Source organism: Chrysemys picta, chromosome 6 (assembly GCF_011386835.1).
Source record: "Chrysemys picta bellii isolate R12L10 chromosome 6, ASM1138683v2, whole genome shotgun sequence".
Taxonomy (NCBI): domain Eukaryota; kingdom Metazoa; phylum Chordata; order Testudines; family Emydidae; genus Chrysemys; species Chrysemys picta.
In genome coordinates, this window is record NC_088796.1 from 60,719,966 (window position 1) to 60,738,716 (window position 18,751).

Consider the following 18,751-nt stretch of genomic DNA (forward strand, 5'->3'; position numbering starts at 1 on the left):
TTTGCTTTGTTTCTTCAGTCCCATGTTGTAGTACTAGAGCCTTTTGTTTTCTTCTTTTGTCTATAATTTTCAATGTTTCTTCTGAGATCCACTGTTTTTTATTGCTTCCTCTCTTTCTACCAATTATCTTTTCAGCTGCTTCTAGCATAGCTGTTTTGAAAAGATCCCAGTATTTTTCCACTTCGTTTTTTTCAAGATCTTTAAGGGCCTCAAACTCTATCTTTTTTACCTCTATCTGATATTCTTTTCGTACCCTGCAATCTTGTAGTTTCTATGTATTGAATATAATCTGAGTCTGTGTTCTTTTTAAGCGCTTTAAACTTCAATTTGATGTTTGCTTTCAGCAAATAGTGATCACTCCCTATATCCGCTCCTCTGAATACGCTTGTGTCTAACACTGATGTTCGCCACCTCTGACTAACACAGATATAGTCGATCTCATTTTGTGTATGGCCATTTGGTGAAATCCGTGTCTTTTTGTGTATGTTTTTATATCGGAAGAAAGAATTGCAGATGCTCAACTTGAATTTTGTGCCGAAAACAATAAGTCTTGTGCCATTGTCTGTCGTTGTTCCAGTTGTATGTGTGCTGATTGTTTCCCAACCTCTTCTTTCATTTCCGATCTGGGAATTAAAATCTCCCACAAGATCATGGTTTGGTATTTCTTTCATTATGATGTCACTGCCCCTCTTTTTTATATTTTCTTCCAGCTGCTAGAAAGATCCTTGCTGTGATGTGGGTTAGTCCGTCCCCATGGCATACTTGCCTTCTCTGAGGAGTCCCTGGGAGAGTGGATTCTTGTTGATCGGCCATCAACACCTATCTGACCTCCTTTGTTGCAACTGAAAGGCCTGCTATGGGCATTTCCCAACCTCAGAACATATTTCAGTAGCACATATAGCAATCCTTCATAACTTCACATACAATGATAGTACATATACTTCAACATGATATTAATATTCAACAGATCAAGACTTTTAAAATGACACCTCACAAGGCATACTTGTACAAAACATATCATAGTCATATCACAATATGAATATGCAGGTTCCACGGTGCTACTTGGAGGTAGAGTTTCACAAAATTATTAGCATAAATTAGTGCAGAATGATTTATAAGTGATTTTTTTCAAAATTCATTTTAGGCATGCATATATACCTTAAGAATGAAATATTGTGTAACACAGTATCCTTTCTACATTCACGCAGCAACAAAAAAATCAATTAGTCCCTTAAAAGGAACCACATTTTAGATTTTGTGCTGGTTTATTATTTAAGTAAATTTCCTCCTTCTTAAAGACAAAGCTACATTTGTTTGTAAAGGTGTTCTATGATTGAAACAACAGGGTTCAATATATTACTAGAAGGATCTTTCACTCTGTTGGACATCTTCACAATTTTTCTGTCAACCGTAAAAACCTGTAAAACCTTATGACCTCTGGGTCAGGTATTACTTAAAGCAGCCAAAGATAGCTGGTGGAGAATTACCCCAGCTCATGGGAACTCTCAGCCAGCAGAAAGCTGCTGTCTTCTGCCCCAGCTACCTTCCCTGCTTCCCTAGGCCTAATCCTGCCCCTGTGCAGCCTTACCTTGCAGCCCTGAATCGGAGCTGTCAGCATGTTTCATACAGAGAACAGAATCAAGGCCCATGGGTGTTTTATTGTTGTTGGTTTATACTTACTCTCATATTTACTTTTTATCAGTTTTATACCAAATATAATGCTATTAAAATTAAATGAATTACTCCTCATTTTATATTGAAATAAGTGAGTGGAGAATCAGACTTAAGACTCATCAGAAGAAAGCATGAGATTTTTGCCTGATAATTAAACTGCATTTGCAAGGGAACATCTGCCTACAATGATGCTGTACTGGAAGAGAGTCAAAAACTTGCTCACATGCAGTATGTAAGGCCTCGTGACATTTCTGTTGAGAAATGTTCCACTTTTGTTTTCCCCCTTAGGAGAAAGCCAAACAAGAAGAACGAGAAAAACTGGGTGAAGATGAAGAAACTATCCCTCCTGAATACAGGTTAATAGAAGTAAAGGTAATTCCTTTTGATATGTTCCTGTATTCTTTGCACCCCTTTCCTCGTTCTTGAATGTTGCTTCAGGCACTACAGTAATATATAATGATTGGCTTTATTGTAATTTGTGGTTCATCAGCATATCTGAATACTAGGAAACTTTTATTTAGATATCTAAATACAGGTAAAGGTGGTTTAGCTTTATGCACCCAAATGTGAATAACTCTGGCTGAGAGGGGTGAATTGGATTATTTACTATTTGTGCTTCAAAAGAATAATTATTAAGTTCCAATCAGTTATGTCGCTGTAACCCAGTGAATTTTTGCAAATGTCACCAAGGGCATAATCTGATGACAGTAGAGTTGCACAGGCATAACTGAGGCCTGCAAAACCCTTTGTTGCTGATGTGTTAGAAATTACCCTCCTTGACCCTAAGTTCTGGAGTGATTATGGAGGGCTACAAGTTAGGCTTTCATTTGCAAACTGAGCATATTTGATATGGCAATGGAGAGACAGTAAGCATGGAAGTTCACAATGACATTTTTGGAGTCTCTCTTTCAGAGTAGAACTATATTTTAAATTCAGTCAAAAGCCTGACCAATGGCTGTATTAAAAAAAAAAGGGGGGGGGGGGGTTGGGGGGAGAGGCAGTGTAATAACATTTTGTATATTTTTAATCACTGTTACCAAAGACTTGTGTTTCGTGGTCATAGAGAACTACTTTGTTAAACAGTGTTTTCTCTGTAGGATAAAGATGGAAAACCACTCTTGCCAAAATCTAAAGAAAAACCCCAGGTCAGTGAGTAAATATTCAGAAAATCTTTCACTTATCCATTTGTTATTCAGTAAACAGAGAAGGAAAAGATTTCCTATTCTCTTAAGCTTTTAGCTGTATTCTGACTCTCTAAATTATTCAGGTATAATGAGAGCAATCAACAGAATTCAAACAAAGGATAAAAAAGCTGGTGTCATTTCTTTTAAATTATAGCCCATGAATGAAAGTGATCTCTTGGATGCTTTGTCAGAGGGATTTGACAGTTCCCCAGCAACATTACCATCTGCACCACTAGCTACACCTAACGTAAGATCTCTGAATTTACTTGATTAAATTGATTAAATAACTTGTATTTTCCATGATTTTTATAGTAAACGTAGAAGGAGAAAAAACAGGCCCAGGCTTTCTTAAATGATGAGAAAAATTGGGTGTATTTTATTGTTGTGTCTAATTTAACAGATGATTGTGTTGGTAACACACAATCATTGAGACTTTTCAAAGCAATCTAGGGGATTTAGACATGTGAGGTGAAGTCCTAGACCCATTGTAATCACTATGATTGTTCCCATTGACTTCAGTGAAGTCCAGATTTCACCCACTAATTTTAATGGAGAGTATGTGTTTAACTCTATTAGGCTGAGTTGGACAAGTTACTTTTGAGGTATGGAATGTAGAAAACATAAGTTTAAATGACTTCTTGAGAACTGTTATGCCCTTTAATGGGGATGGGGAGGGGAGTAAATTAGGCTGAAATAGATACAGTATGTTAGAAGAATCAAGTCCCAGATGAGCACTGTACGGATGAAAATAAAACAGTTGTGCATCCCAGAAACTTGGGATTTCCTATGTATGTTTATAGTATTATATACACTGGTAACAACATTTTTTATTTTAGAAATCCACAGCTGTTAAATCTTCTCCAGCTGCCTCTGAAGAAGTTGTCTCCTCCACTACAGCTTCTGCAGTGCACTCAGCAGCTCCTCCAGCTGCTACCCCAGTAAGCAGCGTTCATTGTTGTTGATGGTGATGGTCATACTAAAACCTGTTAGAGGAAGGAAACAGGAGATCTTTTTAGAGTAGTTCTTAATGGTGGAGCCTGTTGTAAAATTGAATCCTTTACTATTGAAACTGGCTATTAAGAAGATAGATTTTTCTCCGGAAAAGAATTCTAGGCTTCTGCATTTTGTGTACAGTTTTGCACTATGGCCCAAATTTTGGCTTATGTTACATATATGCACATTCCAGAAACCCCCTGGCTAGCACCAGGAATGAAGGCTGTAGGGTTGTCCATCCCTTTTCTGGTTCCTTCAGAAACATGGAAGGCATAACTAGATGTGACCTAGGAGTCATGGGCTGTGATTGTGTATGTAGACATGTTAATGCAAGACTCGGCAATAGTCTGTATGAATAGCCCCCTTTCAGCTCCGAGTTGGAATAGATTTTATAATTGATCTGTGAGAGGGACTGGTCTTGGCCAGAATAGGAGCATACATTCACCTTATTTTTTTGCAGTGTGTATGTGCACAATTTTGAGGCTTGTTATGCTTTTTTTCCCTCTTATGTCTGCCAGAATTTAACCCTATGTTTGGTCAGCTAAATAAAAATACAAGCTAGATCCCTATGGTGTACCCTTGCAGGACCATGTGGTTCTGTGATTTTTGTGAGGCCTCTGCAGGCGGTGTTGAGGCAGAAAATGCAAGTAAAAGTAGAATACTGTAGTGTCATGATGACAAATCACTTCTACAGGAACAGCAGGAAAAGTCAGGGTTAATGGGGAAGAGTGCTGCTTTCCCTCCTGCTAAAAGCAGAGGAGGACTCTCCTTGGCTAGGGTAAGCTAGGGTTACCATATTTTGAATGTCCAAAAAGAGGACACTCCAGCCAGCCCCGCCCACGCCCCAACTCCACCCCTTCCCCAAAGTCCCTTTCCCCCCCCCCCCCCCCCCCGCTTCCCACGAACATTTGATTTGTGGGAAGCCTGAAGCAGGTAAGCTATAGGGGGAGGAGGCGTGGCCCAGTCTGGCCCCCCCAACCGAGCGGCTCCCTCCGGTGGCCGGCCCCGGCCCCAGAGTCTCCAGCCTGGCTCGGCTCGGGCCCTGGGGTGCTGGCCCCGGGCCAGTCCCTGGCCGAGCACCCCCAGGCTAGCACCCCCGGCCCAGCGGCCCCCGGCCCAGCAGCCCCAGCCCAGCACCCAGCGGCGCCGGCCCCTCCCTATTTTCCCAGACACGTTCGGCTTTTTGGGATTTCCCCCCGGATGGGGATTTGAGGCCCAAAAAGCCGGACATGTCCGGGAAAATCCGGACGTATGGTAACCCTAGGTAAGCAGTGCTCTTACATATCCCCAACTCCTTCCTTGGCTGGTGCAGTGAAAGCTCCCACTTCTGTTTGTCTATTTTAACCACTATATTGGAGAAACTCCTGTGGCTCGCATTTTGTTAAGAAAAGAAACTTAACTGGAGAAGCTAAAGTTTTCTGTAGGTAAAACCTACGTGTATAAGCAAAGGACAGCACTTTCTGGAAGAAAAAAACCTTTCAAACGTTAATGGAAACATTAAACAGAAAGGGAATTTTAACTTATGCAGCTGGCACTTGTTTAGTAACTACCTATACGCTGCAGTAAAAAATCTGCTGCACCGAGTCTCAGGCTCCGGCTGTGGGGCTAAAATTGTAGTGCAGTGTAGATATTCAGGTTGCAAGGAGAGGGGAGGGAGGGTTTCAGAGCTCAGGCTGGAGCCCAACCTCAAACGTTTACACTGCATTTTTCAGCCCAAGCCCCACGAGCCCAAGTCAGCCGACCCAGGCCAGCCACATTTGGGCTGCAGGTTTTTTATTACTGTGTAGTCGTACCATTGGCAGAATGAGGTAGCATGTGTTTGTTAAGATGATCCATTTTAAAACTGTTTCTAGTGTAGATGTTTTCCTAAATTAGAATTGGTTTGCTTGTAGCAGAAGAATGCCAAATAAATCTCTACTCCACTTGCCTACTCCAAGTGATCTTTTTCCTTTATTCTGAACATCCAATAATTTTCTAACTGTTGTCACTACATTGCAATTAATTTTATTTATGGTATTTCAAAGACAGAGTAGACTTTGTGTTTGTTTATTATACCTTGTTTTAAATGAAGATTTTTTGTGACACATATTTTCTTGAATACATTTACATTTTGCTAGGGTGGGAAAGAGCAAGACAATGCCCTAGACCTCCTGGCTGGTTCACTGGGACAAAGAGAACCTGATCCTGATAAAAACAAACCAGTTGTGGATAAAGTAAAGGTATTGAAATATTCTCAACTTGTACCACCAAAAAGAAATGGAACATCTGCCTTGTCTATTTTTAATGTATTTATTTTACATAGAAGAGAATATGGTACATCATTTTCAAGTACAAGAATAATTTTAGTGAAGATAAAGTATGCATGTATGCTATTCTTAATTTATGCATGTTTTATTCAAGAAGTTACATGCTTAATTAACCAATTAATTTCATATTGTAAATCTAAAAGATTTAAACACCAGGGTAGTCATGTTCAGATTTTTTTTTTTAAGTTTTGTGACGGATCCATAATTGCTTGATGCCATCCCAGACAATTGAAAACAATTAGGAGCTGAAGTATGTTGTAGAAGAAAATCAAAAGTATTTAATCCAGGCCCTATGCAATTATTTCTGTGATTAAATTTCAGATTCTTCTCTAATCTTCATTTCTAAAGTGACTTTGATCGCCTGTTGTTAAATTGAGTTTTATCACATAGCAGAGTAAACTAATAGACTGTTAATGATATTCTTGAAATGAAAAATTCATGTTCTACTGGGGTTTCTTTTCAGATGTGTGTGCTCAAGCCTACCCCCACATACACTTGTCAAGACTTTACATTGTACCAACTCTTTAGGTATAGAGTGTTATATTCTTCAATGCTCTTCCTGCCATTTTTTTGGTTGGCTAAAGGTTATTAGTAGAAAATAATGCAAAACTCTGCCCCCAACTGCAGGGATGAAAGGCCCAATCCTGAACCACTGAAGTCAATGAGAGATTTGCCATTGTCTTCACTGGGGAAGGAATAGGCCCATGGCACAGTTTTTTTTATTTTCTGTGTACAACGTTTATAATCTTTAGCAGCCTAAGAAGTTGCCAAACTGGCTTTGTCTATATGTTTGCACACTCTACAGCAGGGGGGCGCAGAGGAACACTCAGGTGGGTGAGTGGTGACATCAGATGGCTCGGGGTTCAGCTCAGCGGGATTCAGGGAGGGAGTGCCACTTCCACCCCCTAACTCACCTCTTTTTGTCTGGGTTGGGGTGGCGCAACTCAAAGTGGGGGCTCAGCTCAAAAAGTTTGAAAACTGCTGCTCTGCACCTATCAGCCCACACAGCCAGATTTTTCAGGATGTTTCAGTTCCTGATATTTTTGGCCAAATAGGTTGTATGACAACCAGTTCCTCTCTGGTATCTTCAGTTCTGTTCTCTACCTCCTGTAGCTTTTAATTCCGAATGTTAACATTTTGAAGGAGCCCTGGTTTAAATCCTTAGCTTTTCCTCTTAGCAGCTCAAAACAATGAGTGTTTTTGACACATTAGATAAGTCCAAATTATACACTCACTGGAAAGCCATTGACACCAGTAAGATTGTACAGGTTAAAAATAAGTGCAGAATTTGGTCCCTAATTTTTAAATCATTTTTTAAAGTAAGTATTGTATGCAGTGATATTAAATATCCTGCAATAAATTGCCCCAAAGGGTGTCCAACAAATTAAGAATTGATGTAATAGATTAATTATATTGTTAATGTTGGTAAGTGATAGCATGAGCCCTGGGTGGAGAGAGTTTGCATGTGTTAATCATCAAGTCCAAAACTTGGTATCTCTGCATCACAGTACAGTACACGTATGTTAACTGCTATACCTTTTTTTTTAACACAGAAAATGTTTATAACAAATTAGGATGCTTTGTTTTCCAGTAAAAAAGAGAATTCTCTAAATTCTTCTTCAAGTGCTTGCTCATGTCCATTCAACTTAGGTGTGTGTGCTCGCCACGTGCACTGGTGCTGGAAGCGTTTTCCCTCAGCAGTATCCGTAGGGGATCAGCTCTGGCGCCCCCTGGAGTGGTGCACACATGCTGCAGTATATAGGGCACCGCCAGTTCCCCCCCACCCTCAGTTCCTTCTTGCTGCCAGTGACAGTGCTGGAACTGTTGCTGCTTCAGCTAGTGCTGTTGCTGCTCATTTGTACGAACTAGTTATCTCTTGTATTATAGTGTATATAGTTTTCTGTTAATGTTTATAAATCCCTTAGCTATAGTTAGAGATTTCATAGCTCCCGAAAGGGACTTTGCTTTGGGACGGGGCATGCCCCGGTCCCCAGGCTTTAAGCCCTGTGGTTGCTGCAAGAGGCCCATGCCCATTAGTGATCCACACAGCAGTTGTCTGTGTTGCATGGGTGAAGGGCACTTCTCTTAGTGAGAAGTGCAAAATTTGCAAGTCCTTCAAGCCAAGGACTAAGAAGGAGTGTGATATTCATTTAAGAGCGCTCCTTATGGAGTCGGCCCTCACCCCAGTCCTAGAGCAACACTCTAACTCAGCGCTGAGTACTGTGACCTTGGTACGCAGCGCCCCACTGGGACCGCCCACTGGCTGGCACTGGTCCCCATCCGTGGCTCTGACCAAGAAGCCCAAAAGGCGGGGCGAGGCTGGTCTCCAACCTCCCACAAGGGAAAGGATAAGACTGGGTGTGGGCAAGATCCCTCTTCACCCACGTCCCTCCACCCACGTCAGGATCTCGGGCCCATGTTCCAGTGGAGTGATGTAGACCAACCCGCTCCCCTCCAGCCACCCCGGATAGCGGAGGGGCCTCCATCAGCTCTGGGTGCCGTCCACGCTGGAGGCCCTGCAGGCCGCGCAGGGGATCATGTCCCCCCCCCCCCCCGCTGCCACCTACACCGGCTCCTGCAGTTCCCTGGTCACGGGATAAACCTGCGTTCGGACTGATTCGGTTCCCACCTCAGCGGCACCGTTCCCCGTTGCAGGGGACGTCCCGCCAGCACTCGCCCTCCCATAGCTGCCACACATCTGACATGATAGGCAGATGCAACGCAGCCCCATTCGGTCCCTGGACCTTGGGCAGAGCGGCTCGAGGCGCAGCTCGACGGCCACCGGGCACAGACCTTTGGAGGCATGCACCCCCGGCAAGAGTACCGGTCCTGGTACCTGTATCTCCAAGACCGTGGTACCACTCCAGGGACCCGTCAAGGGATTGATGATACCATTCCTAGGATCATCGCCAATCCCCTAGTCATCACCGCTTGCGGGCACTTCCCGGCACCAGGCCCATTCTGACTCCCAGTCCTCATCCTGGTACCACTCATCAAGCGCGAGACGTAGATCGCCAGCTCCAAGCTGTCATGGATCCGTTGAGCGCCACGGGTCCTTAAGACCCCATTCTAGATTGGACTCCAGGCGGAGTGACCGGCACCCGTCGGGACAGAGCCACCATTTCACACCGTCCTGGTCACCTAGGAGCAACCGCTCAGAATCCAGCTCTGGTTTGGAGCGAGGTTCCCTGACAGCAGGACGAGCTCCGATACCGGCTATCCTGTCGGAACCGAAACTGGCCCCATGGCTTCAGGCACAGTGGCCAGTGCCGTGGTACCCATGGATCCCGTGGGGTTTCACCCAGCCCTCCCAGGCTGCCTGGAGAGTCGGAGAGACCACCTGCTTCTCTCTCTCACCCTCCTCCGGTGCGCAGAGCCTCGGGTGCGAGGACCCCACAGGTCAAAGAGGGAACAGGGGAACAAGCTACTGGACCACCAATGGTTGTGGAGGACCCTACAGCACCAGCATCTTCTTCGTCGTCACCAGACGAGTCATTAACAGGGTCCCCTCTCCCCGGTTCCTCTGGAGGTTGCTAAAGCACACCAGGAACTACTGAAGAGGGTTGCTGCCAACCTTGGTCTTTAGGCGAAGGAGCTAGAGGAGCCTTCGGACTCTTTTCAATGTCCTCTGCTCCACAGCACCAGCCAGGGCGCTGCCCCTTCATGATGGGGTCTCTAAGATCACTAATGCCCTGTGGCAAACTCCCTACTCCCTGCCACCCATCTCCAAGAGGGCTGAGCGCAAGTACTTCGTGCCATCCAAAGGCCATGACTACCTGTACACCCACCCTGCTCCCAACTCCCTAGTGGTAAAAGCGGTTAATCACAGGGAGCGACAAAGTCAACCTGGGGCTATCCCTAAGAACAATTACTCCAAGAGACTAGACTTGTTTGGGCGTAGGGTTTATTCGTCCTCTAGTCTCCAGTTGAGGGTGGCCAACCATCAGGCCCTCCTGGGACGCTATTATTTTAACATGTGGCAAGCCATGGCCAAGTTTGAGGGCTCTCTTTCTGAGGCTTCTAAGAAGGAGTTCTGGGCTATTATGGAGGAGGGCACATCTGTGGCCAGGACGACGCTCCAGGCGGCGTCGGATGTGGTGGATGCTGCCTCCCGAACCATAGCCTCAGCCATCGCCACGCGCCAGACATCCTGGTTGCTCCTCTTTGCTTTGTCCATGGAGGCTCAGCAGTCAATGCTAGACCTTCCCTTTGATGTGCAAGCCCTATTTGCGGAACAGACGGACAATAAGATTTATGGCCTAAAGGACTCCCACACGACCCTTAAAACGCTGGGCCTGTATGTTCCTGGCCCTGCCCGCAAGCGGTTTAAGCCGCAGCAGGCTCAGGGTCAGGGGAGCCACCCTCACCAGGAGCCTCCCCATAAGAAATCCAGAGGCTACAAGCGGCGTCCTAGCCAACAGCCTTCGCAAGCCCCTCAGTCGAGCTCGACCCACAATAAGCAGACAGGCAAGCGCTCGTTTTGAGGGTAAGCCCGAGGGTGACCTACCGGACTGTTCCCAGGATCCTTCCTCCCTTATTTTTGCCAACCGCCTTTCTCCTTTCCTTCCTGCATGGGCATCTAGAACATCAGACCTATGGGTCCTCAATACGGTGGCCCGGGGTTACACCCTTCAGTTACACCCTCCTTACCACCCAACCTCCCCGTCCCTCTTCAGGGATCCCTCTCACGAGAGTCTCCTCACGCAGGTGGTAGAGGGGTTACTGCAGCTAGGTGCGGTGGAGGTTGTTCCTTCAGAGCACAGGAACAAGGGGTTCTATTCCTGCTACTTTTTAATCCCAAAGGCCAAGGGCGGTTTGTGACCTATCTTGGACCTGCGAGACTTGAACTGCTTCCTAGCGAAGCTGAAGTTCTGCATGGTCTATCTGGCCTCCATCATCCCCTCCCTGGATCCGGGAGACTTGTATGCCGCCCTCTATCTGAAAGATGTGTACTTTCACATCACCATCTTCTAGGACACAGATGCTTACTCCAGTTTATGGTAGGTCCCAACCACTATCAGTTTGCGGTCCTCCCGTTTGGCCTAGTGACTGCACCGCAGGTATTTACCAAGTGCATGTCAGTGGTGGCTGCCTACCTCAGACATCGGGGTATCCAGATCTACCCATACCTCGACGTCTGGCTAGTCAAGGGCAGCTCCAGGTCCAAAGGCATGTCACAATGCTGTTAGTCATCTGCTGTCACCTTGGCCTGTTGGTGAACAACAAAAAATCCATGTTAGTTCTGGTACAGAGGATAGAGTTCATTGGAGCGGTGCTTGACTCGACCTGCACCAGGGCGTTCCTGCCGCTGGAGAGATTCAGGGCACTGACGGACCTCATCGTGGAAGTCTCCACGTTTCCCCTGACCCATGGCTAGGGTTTCCCTGCACCTATAGGTCACATGGCAACATGTACATATGTGGTGCACCATGCCAGGCTCCAGATGCGACCCCTGCAGCTATGGCTGGTGACGGTCTATTCCCAGTCCAGGGACCACCTGGAAAAGGTCGTTACCATCCCAGGGAAAATACAGTACTTACCTCGCTGCAATGGTGGACTGACCCCGGGAAAGTCCTGGAAGAAGTTCCCTTCATCAGTACTCCTCACTCAGTCGAGTTGGTTTTGGACGCCTCGGACCTCGGCTGGGGAAGGGCGCACCTCGGCACCCTCCAGATCCAAGATACGTGGTCCCCAGAGGAGTTGACACTAAAGATAAACGTCAAAGAGCTCAGGGCAGTGCACAGAGCATGCACAGTCTTCCTTCCTTACCTGTCAGGCAGAGTGGTCAGAGTCCTGACGGACAACACAGCCTCAATGTTCTACATCAGCAGACAAGCGGGAGTGCGATCCTCAGCCCTTTGCCAAGAGGCACTCCATCTCTGAGACTTCTGCCGCGACCACGGAATCCATCTAGAAGCGTCGCCTTCTGGGTTCCAAGAACATCCTAATGAGGTGATCTGCTAGCAACTTCTCCTCTTACCACAAGTGGGGGTTCCACCCGGAGGTAGCCAGCACGATCTTCCAGAGGTGAGGAACTCCCCCAGTGAATTTGTTTGCCACCAGGCAGAACAGAAGGTACCACAGGTTTTGCTCCAGATGGGGTCTGGGCAAGGGCTTCCTCTTAGATGCCTTCCTCCTGCCATGGGCAGGAAACCTGATGTATGCGTTCCCGCCGATTCTGCTCATCAGCAAGGTCCTAGCAAAAGTCAAGATCGCCCCAGCGTGGCCTCGCCAGCACTGGTTCGGGACGCTATCAAGCTTTTCAGCGATCCTTCCCTGGCCTCTGCTGAATCAACCAGATCTGCTGTCACAAGATCACGGTCGACTCTTGCACCCCGACCTCGTGTCCCTCCACCTCATGGTGTGGCTGAACACTGAGGAATGGGCCTGTTCGGAAGGGGTCCAGAAGGTCCTCCTCGAGAGTAGAAAGTCCTCAACTAGGCAGACCTACCTGGCAAAGTGGATGAGGTTCTCCCACTGGGTGGCCAAACGGGGCAGCTCCCCTATGCATTCTTCAGTGCAGTCGATCTTAGACTACCTGCTTCATTTAAGAAGCCAGGGCCTAGAGCACTCCTCTATCAGGATGCTTCTAGTGGCCATTTCAGCCTTTCATCTGCCAATCCAGGGACAGACTGTGTTCTCCCATGACAGGATGGTCAGGTTCCTTAGAGGCCTCGAGAGGCTTTTTCCTCAGGTCCAGTCCCCGGCCCCTCAGTGGGATCGCAACTTGGTTCTGTCCAGGCTCATGGGCCTGCCCTCTGAGCCTTTGGCTTTGGGCTCCCTGTCTTACCTATCAAGGAAGGTAGCTTTCCTGGTGGCGGTGATGTCGGCGAGGCGAGTCTCCGAGCTGTGAGCCCTGACCTCAGAACTGCTGTACATGATCTTCTATAAGGACAAGGTCCAGCTCCGGCCCCACACGGCTTTCCTTTCCATTGTGGTATCCGCTTTCCACATGAGCCAGGACATCTTTCTTCCAGTCGTCTTCCCTAAGCCCCAGGAGACTAGTAAAGAGAGGCGCCTTCACACTTTCGACGTAAGAAGGGCTCTGGCTTTCTACCTAAATTGGACAAAACCTTTCCGTAAGTCGACTCAGCTTTTCTACAGCTGATAGGATGAAGGGCCTCCCAGTGTCCTTGCAGAGGATTTCTAACTGGATCACTTCTTGCATTCAGACCTACTATGAGTTAGTGGGAGTCCTTCCACTGCTGATCGTCAGAGCCCGCTCAACCAGTGCACAGGCATCTTTGACGGCCTTCCTGGCACACTTCCCGATCCAGGACATCTCTCGAGCCGTGACATGGTCCTCGGTGCACACGTTCACAGCCCACTACACCATCACCCAGCAGGCCAGGGACAATGCTGGGTTCGGCGGAGCTGTGTTGCAATCTACACATCCGTGAACTCCTACCTGCCTCTGAGGGGTACTGCTTGGGAGTCACCTAAGTTGAATGGACATGAGCAAGCACTCGAAGAAGAAAATACAGTTACCCTTTCCATCACTGGTGTTCTTCGAGATGTGTTGCTCATGTCCATTCCTCAACCCGCCCTCCTTCCCCACTGTTGGAGTTTCCGGCAAGAAGGAACTGAGGGTGCAGGGAACCAGCAGCGTCCCTTATACCGCAGCATGTGCGCACCACTCCAGGGGGTGTCGGAGCCGGTCCCCTACGGATACTGCTGAGGGAAAACCTTCTGGCACCGGTGCATGTGGCGAGCACACACACACACCTAAGTTGAATGGACATGAGCAACACCTCTTGAAGAACACCAGTTATGGAAAAAGGTAACTGTCTTTTTTTTACTGTAAATGGCTAGTTATTTTTTAATGTGCTGAAGAATATACATATATCTAATCAAATACCACATAAAACAGCCTAAACAAAAACATACAGATTTGATTGCAGAATGAATGCTTCCCTCTTTCATATTGTATTCAGGAAATTGTGATCTTAATCATCTTAATCTTAATCATATTTATGTTTAAAACCATCTCTGGCAGCAGCTAATTCTGACTGTTTCCTAACTAATAAGCGAGACAGACTACTGACCTTTGTGATATTTGGCTGGCAAGAACCTTGCATTTTTATACATTCTGAGCATGGCTGGGGAGCTGCAACACAAAGCAATGCCATTATAAGAGTGTTAACCTTGTGTTTGAACTAGTGCAGTAGGTGGATGAGTTCTAATGTGGTGGCATAATGTGCTGAACACTTAATAAGCAGTTGAGTTGTTATCTAGCTGAGAAGCAGAACTGAAAATGTATTTGAAGAAAATAGTATCTGTTGTCATTTTTGGAATTTTTAACCATATTAAAATTGTATATCTGTTGAGAGGCAAGAATTTTTCAAGCTTTATACCCAAAATGCAAGGTTCATGGTTAAACAAATGTGTACACATTTCCACTGATCCTGAACTCTAGCATATAAAAATGTTGTTGTTCTCCTACAACATTTATCTAAAAAGGTACTTTTAGAAGACCTACCACTCAAAAAATTCTCTGTTTAATAAAGTCATCCTAGCATATCTATTAGTTTGGGTCACCTATTGTATGATACGCAATTACAGAAGCAGTAAATTACAGATTCTCTTACTAGACCCCATCGTTCTAATGGAGGAGATCAGTAATAGTGTTGTTTATTTCATATTCTTAGGAAGGTGCTAAATCTGAACACAAAGACAAACTTGGGGACAGAGATGATACAATCCCTCCTGATTACAGGCATATTCTGGATTCAGATGAGCAGGTAAACAGAACCAAATACCTCAGTGGCTGCATTATAAATTTAGATTCAGTCATCTTAACACTGCAGCAAGTCAGTTTTCCCATCAGTAGAGTTGTGTGAGCAACCATTGGAGTTACATAAGTGACTCATATCTATTGGAGTTACCTATATAAATCCCCACACTGAAGATGGGAGAATAAATCCCCAAACCATTATGTGTTTGATGCAAAAAAAAAATGGACTGTTCCTTTTACATTGATCAAAGTCAGAATGGTTAAGCCACTTCAAACAGCCATCAGCGATCAATGTAGCCAGGAAGTACTGGGATCCATGTGGCTGAAAATCAGGCCCAAGGTGTTTCAAGTTGAGCACCCAAAAACAAGGCGCACAATACTAGTGGCCACTCTTGAAAACTTAGGCCTTAAAATCACCGTGACTATTATTCCCTTCTCATCTTAGTAAAGCATTGTAAGATCTGTGGATGAAAAACATTACATAAGTACTATTGTTTTTGTGGAACCTGGCAGAATAAAGTCTTGTGAAGCTGTCACTCATTTTACTGAATCACTGCCATGCCAAGGGAGCGAATGATCTTGCTTAACAAATGGGAGCCAGACAAAGTGTGTCCCAGCTAGCATGACCAGTCCCAATTTTATCGGGACTGTCCCGATACTTACTTATTTGTCCCGCGTCCCGACTGATATTCGGTCGGGATGCGAATTGTCCCGATATTTTGCCCTCCAGCGCACAGGCGGAGGGGGCTCGTGCCCCGCCCCCCACCCCACCCCACCCCAACTCTGCCCGGGCCCTGTCCTGACTCCGCCCCTTCCCTCCCCCATTGGATCCCTCCCCAAATCCTCACCCTGGCCCCAGCCCCGCCCCCTCACTGCCCCATTGGATCCCTCCCCAAATCCCTGCCCTGGCCCTGCCTCTTCCCCAAGCATTCCTCCTCCTCCTCCTCCCCCCTTCCTCCCAGGCTTGCGCTAATCAGCTGTATGGCAGCGCAAGCGCTGGAGGGAGGGAGAGAAGCAGGACACGGCAGCCTGCTCAGGGGAGGTGGAGGCAGAGCGAAGGTGAGCTGGTGCAGTGGGGCGGGGCGTGGAGCTGCCGGTGGCTCAGTCCCCACCAATTTTTCCTATGCTCCAGCAGCTCTTGGGGTTGTGTTTTTGTTTTTGTTTTTCCCCTCCGCCGCCGGCTCTTGGTTTGTTTGTTTTTTGTTTGCTCCGCCGGCAACCGCCTCCCCCCCGCATCCCAAGATTTCACGTCTCTCATCTGGTCACCCTAGTCCCAGCCAATTCTCCTCTACTGGAAGGATAAAGGGTGAGATGCAAGGCCTGCAGGGGGACATTAAAGCAGGGAAAAAACGTGCGATCACAAGAATCTGATGAAAGAGGCTGTGTAGGTATAATAAATGGATTGTGAAGTGGATAGGACAGTAAAGCATCATAAATAAAGTTACTGTGAATAATAACTAGTAGTGTCAAGTGAAGAATGTAAGAGCCTATTTTACTTTCAGTTTGATTCATCAGCTCAAACTAAGGGTTATGTAATAAATGTAACCATTTCATCCTATCTGTTTTTTAAGGGTAAACCAGTAAAGCCAACAGCAAAAGAGGATGTGAAACCCAAAGAACCAAAGGTAAAAGTCATTACAGTTTTATTCTGCACTGATCCCTTCCTGACTATGCTCTGAATCAAATGCTGTTCTAAACAATGTTATTTTTGATTCAATAGCACTATATATTGGAAATTCTCAAAATTCTGTTGAATAGATGTAGAAATATTGTGCTTATTTAAGTGAGAGTAAAGACTTTCAAATGGGCAACACTTACAATGTAGATATTACACATACGAAACTACATTAAAAGAATGTTAAAGCTGTAAAGTCAAGTACTGAAAAGTTCAGAAATGCCAGAATTAAGGCTGCATATGCAGTCTGGCAATCAAAATTAGGCCGAACTACCAGCTTCACCTGTAATAAGAACATGGGGACCAAGATTTTCAAAAATGAATTCTTAAAAGCATATTTAAGAACCTAAATGCGTAGCATGACTTTCAAAAAATGCTGAGCATTAATTGCTCTTCCTGATTTCAAAATAGTAGCACTTTTTGAAAATCAGGAAACTGGGTTAGGTCCTTAAATATGCATTTGGGAATCAATTGTTAAAAATTTCAGCCATATGATTTCAGGGAGCTGCAGCTACACTGGGAACAGAACTATGCTGTCTGAACAGCTTTGTGGATTGGGTGTAAGTGCTAAGGATGTATTTATTTATTTTTTATTTTTGTCGGTTGGTTTTTTGCTGTAGTTGATCATTTTAGAGTACAATCCCGTGACTCCTTTTGCATTCTATACTCTGACTAATGATAGTTTCTATTGCAGAAGCCTACAGATGATTCTGCAGCTATTGATGCTCTATCAGGGGACTTTGATAATTGTGCAAAAACTCCTCCCACACCACAACACTCAAAGGTAAGACATTTTCTCCCGAAGGATTTGCAAAATAGTATATTTGCATGACCCCCACAGGCGTAGGTTTGCATTACATTTCTTTCAAATACAACATCAACATTGTCAGCCCATTTGTTGGGGAGGATAAGGGAGTTGACAGCAGAGATGAAGAAGTAAGAAGAGGATTTGGAATGAAAAATGAATAGTTCAGTTTGTATAATATTGAGTTTGAGATTGTGGTACGACATTCACTTGGAACGGTCAGAGATGCAGGTGGAGATGTGAGACTGTGTAGATGGGAAAGGCGGGTGTTAGGGAGGTACATTTGGGAGTCAGGCGCATAGAGATGGTGCTATAGTTAAATCTATAGGAATGGATGCTGCTGCTCTGGAGAATATAGACGGAGACGAGGGATTAAATCTGGAATTGGAGAAAAGCACTGTGAAGGTCAAACTTCCTTCATGCTTGCTGTCCCCACCAGTCCACTTGGGCTGTGCCAGCAAAACAGCACTCTCATGGCCTTTTGTATCATTGGAAAAATGGATTAATCCTAAATGGCTCATTTTACGTGACCAGAACACGCTGGGTGATTGGGGGATATTGAGTGCTAAGATTCACGAACTGTGTTAGATTTTCTAGAAGTGATCACTGCTGGCTAAATTAGGCTTCATTTAGTCAACCCCTATAACAATTTATTTGCTCCCGTTTGCTACCTCTCCCTCCCCTTGATAAATAACCCCCCTAGCTCCCTCACCCACAGCCAGAAGAAATCACATCACCTGAGTTGGTGAAGAGCCTTCGTTCTCCACTGGCTTCCCACAGTCACAGCACGGTCTCCATGCCAGTTCTTCCCTGCCTCACTCCTGGCAACCTGATGTGATCCACCTCCCCTGCTTGTTTCCAGCCTCAGGGTCAAATTGGGAACTGGCAGCAGTGAAGGGTGTCACTTTAGGAGCACAGTGTGGGAGAGGTATGGGGATTCTCAGCTGGGAAGAGGCAAGTATGGTTGAGATTTTGACCACCTGAGAGTCTGAACTCAGCTTGGCGTCCCAGCAGTCAAAAATGAATTTTCCTGCCCAGCACAGGAACTTCTATTGGCCTCCTTGGAAATTGAGCCAGTTCACAAGTGAACCCTGTGAGTTAGCCGGTTTTCTCAAGATTAAAACATAAAATCCCAATTACTGAGAGGCAGGTACCAGTGATCTCCCATTTAAAACATTTACTGTGATTCTGCCACGTGATTTCTTTTTTGTTCCATACTGCCAGTAAGAAATGCCCTATTAAACTGAGGGGTACAAAGCAGGATACAATTCCCAAAAAGGGAGGTGATTCTGTTTCTAGAGAGGCCCGCTGACTAAAGTAGAACAATAGGAAGCTGCTTGGTCACCTCCTGGCCTCGGGTTGGAGACAGAGACAAAGTTT

General features: G+C 45.7%; 1 protein-coding gene across 48 annotated transcripts in view; it reads left to right on the forward strand.

Moving 5' to 3' along the window:
* CAST (calpastatin) overlaps positions 1-18,751 on the forward strand; it is a 95,015-nt gene that overhangs the window by 69,296 nt on the left and 6,968 nt on the right. For 27 of the 48 annotated variants that reach the window (XM_065550197.1, XM_005284036.5, XM_065550201.1 and 24 more), the window contains 8 exons: positions 1,963-2,046; positions 2,772-2,819; positions 3,013-3,105; positions 3,695-3,796; positions 5,969-6,070; positions 14,806-14,898; positions 16,463-16,516; positions 17,261-17,350. In XM_065550197.1, the coding sequence (XP_065406269.1) occupies positions 1,963-2,046; positions 2,772-2,819; positions 3,013-3,105; positions 3,695-3,796; positions 5,969-6,070; positions 14,806-14,898; positions 16,463-16,516; positions 17,261-17,350 (666 nt within the window). Of the gene's footprint in view, positions 1-1,962; positions 2,047-2,771; positions 2,820-3,012; positions 3,106-3,694; positions 3,797-5,968; positions 6,071-14,805; positions 14,899-16,462; positions 16,517-17,248; positions 17,351-18,751 lie in introns of all 48 variants that reach the window. The other 21 variants (XM_042840387.2, XM_042840393.2, XM_042840392.2 and 18 more) reach the window with 1 other exon arrangement.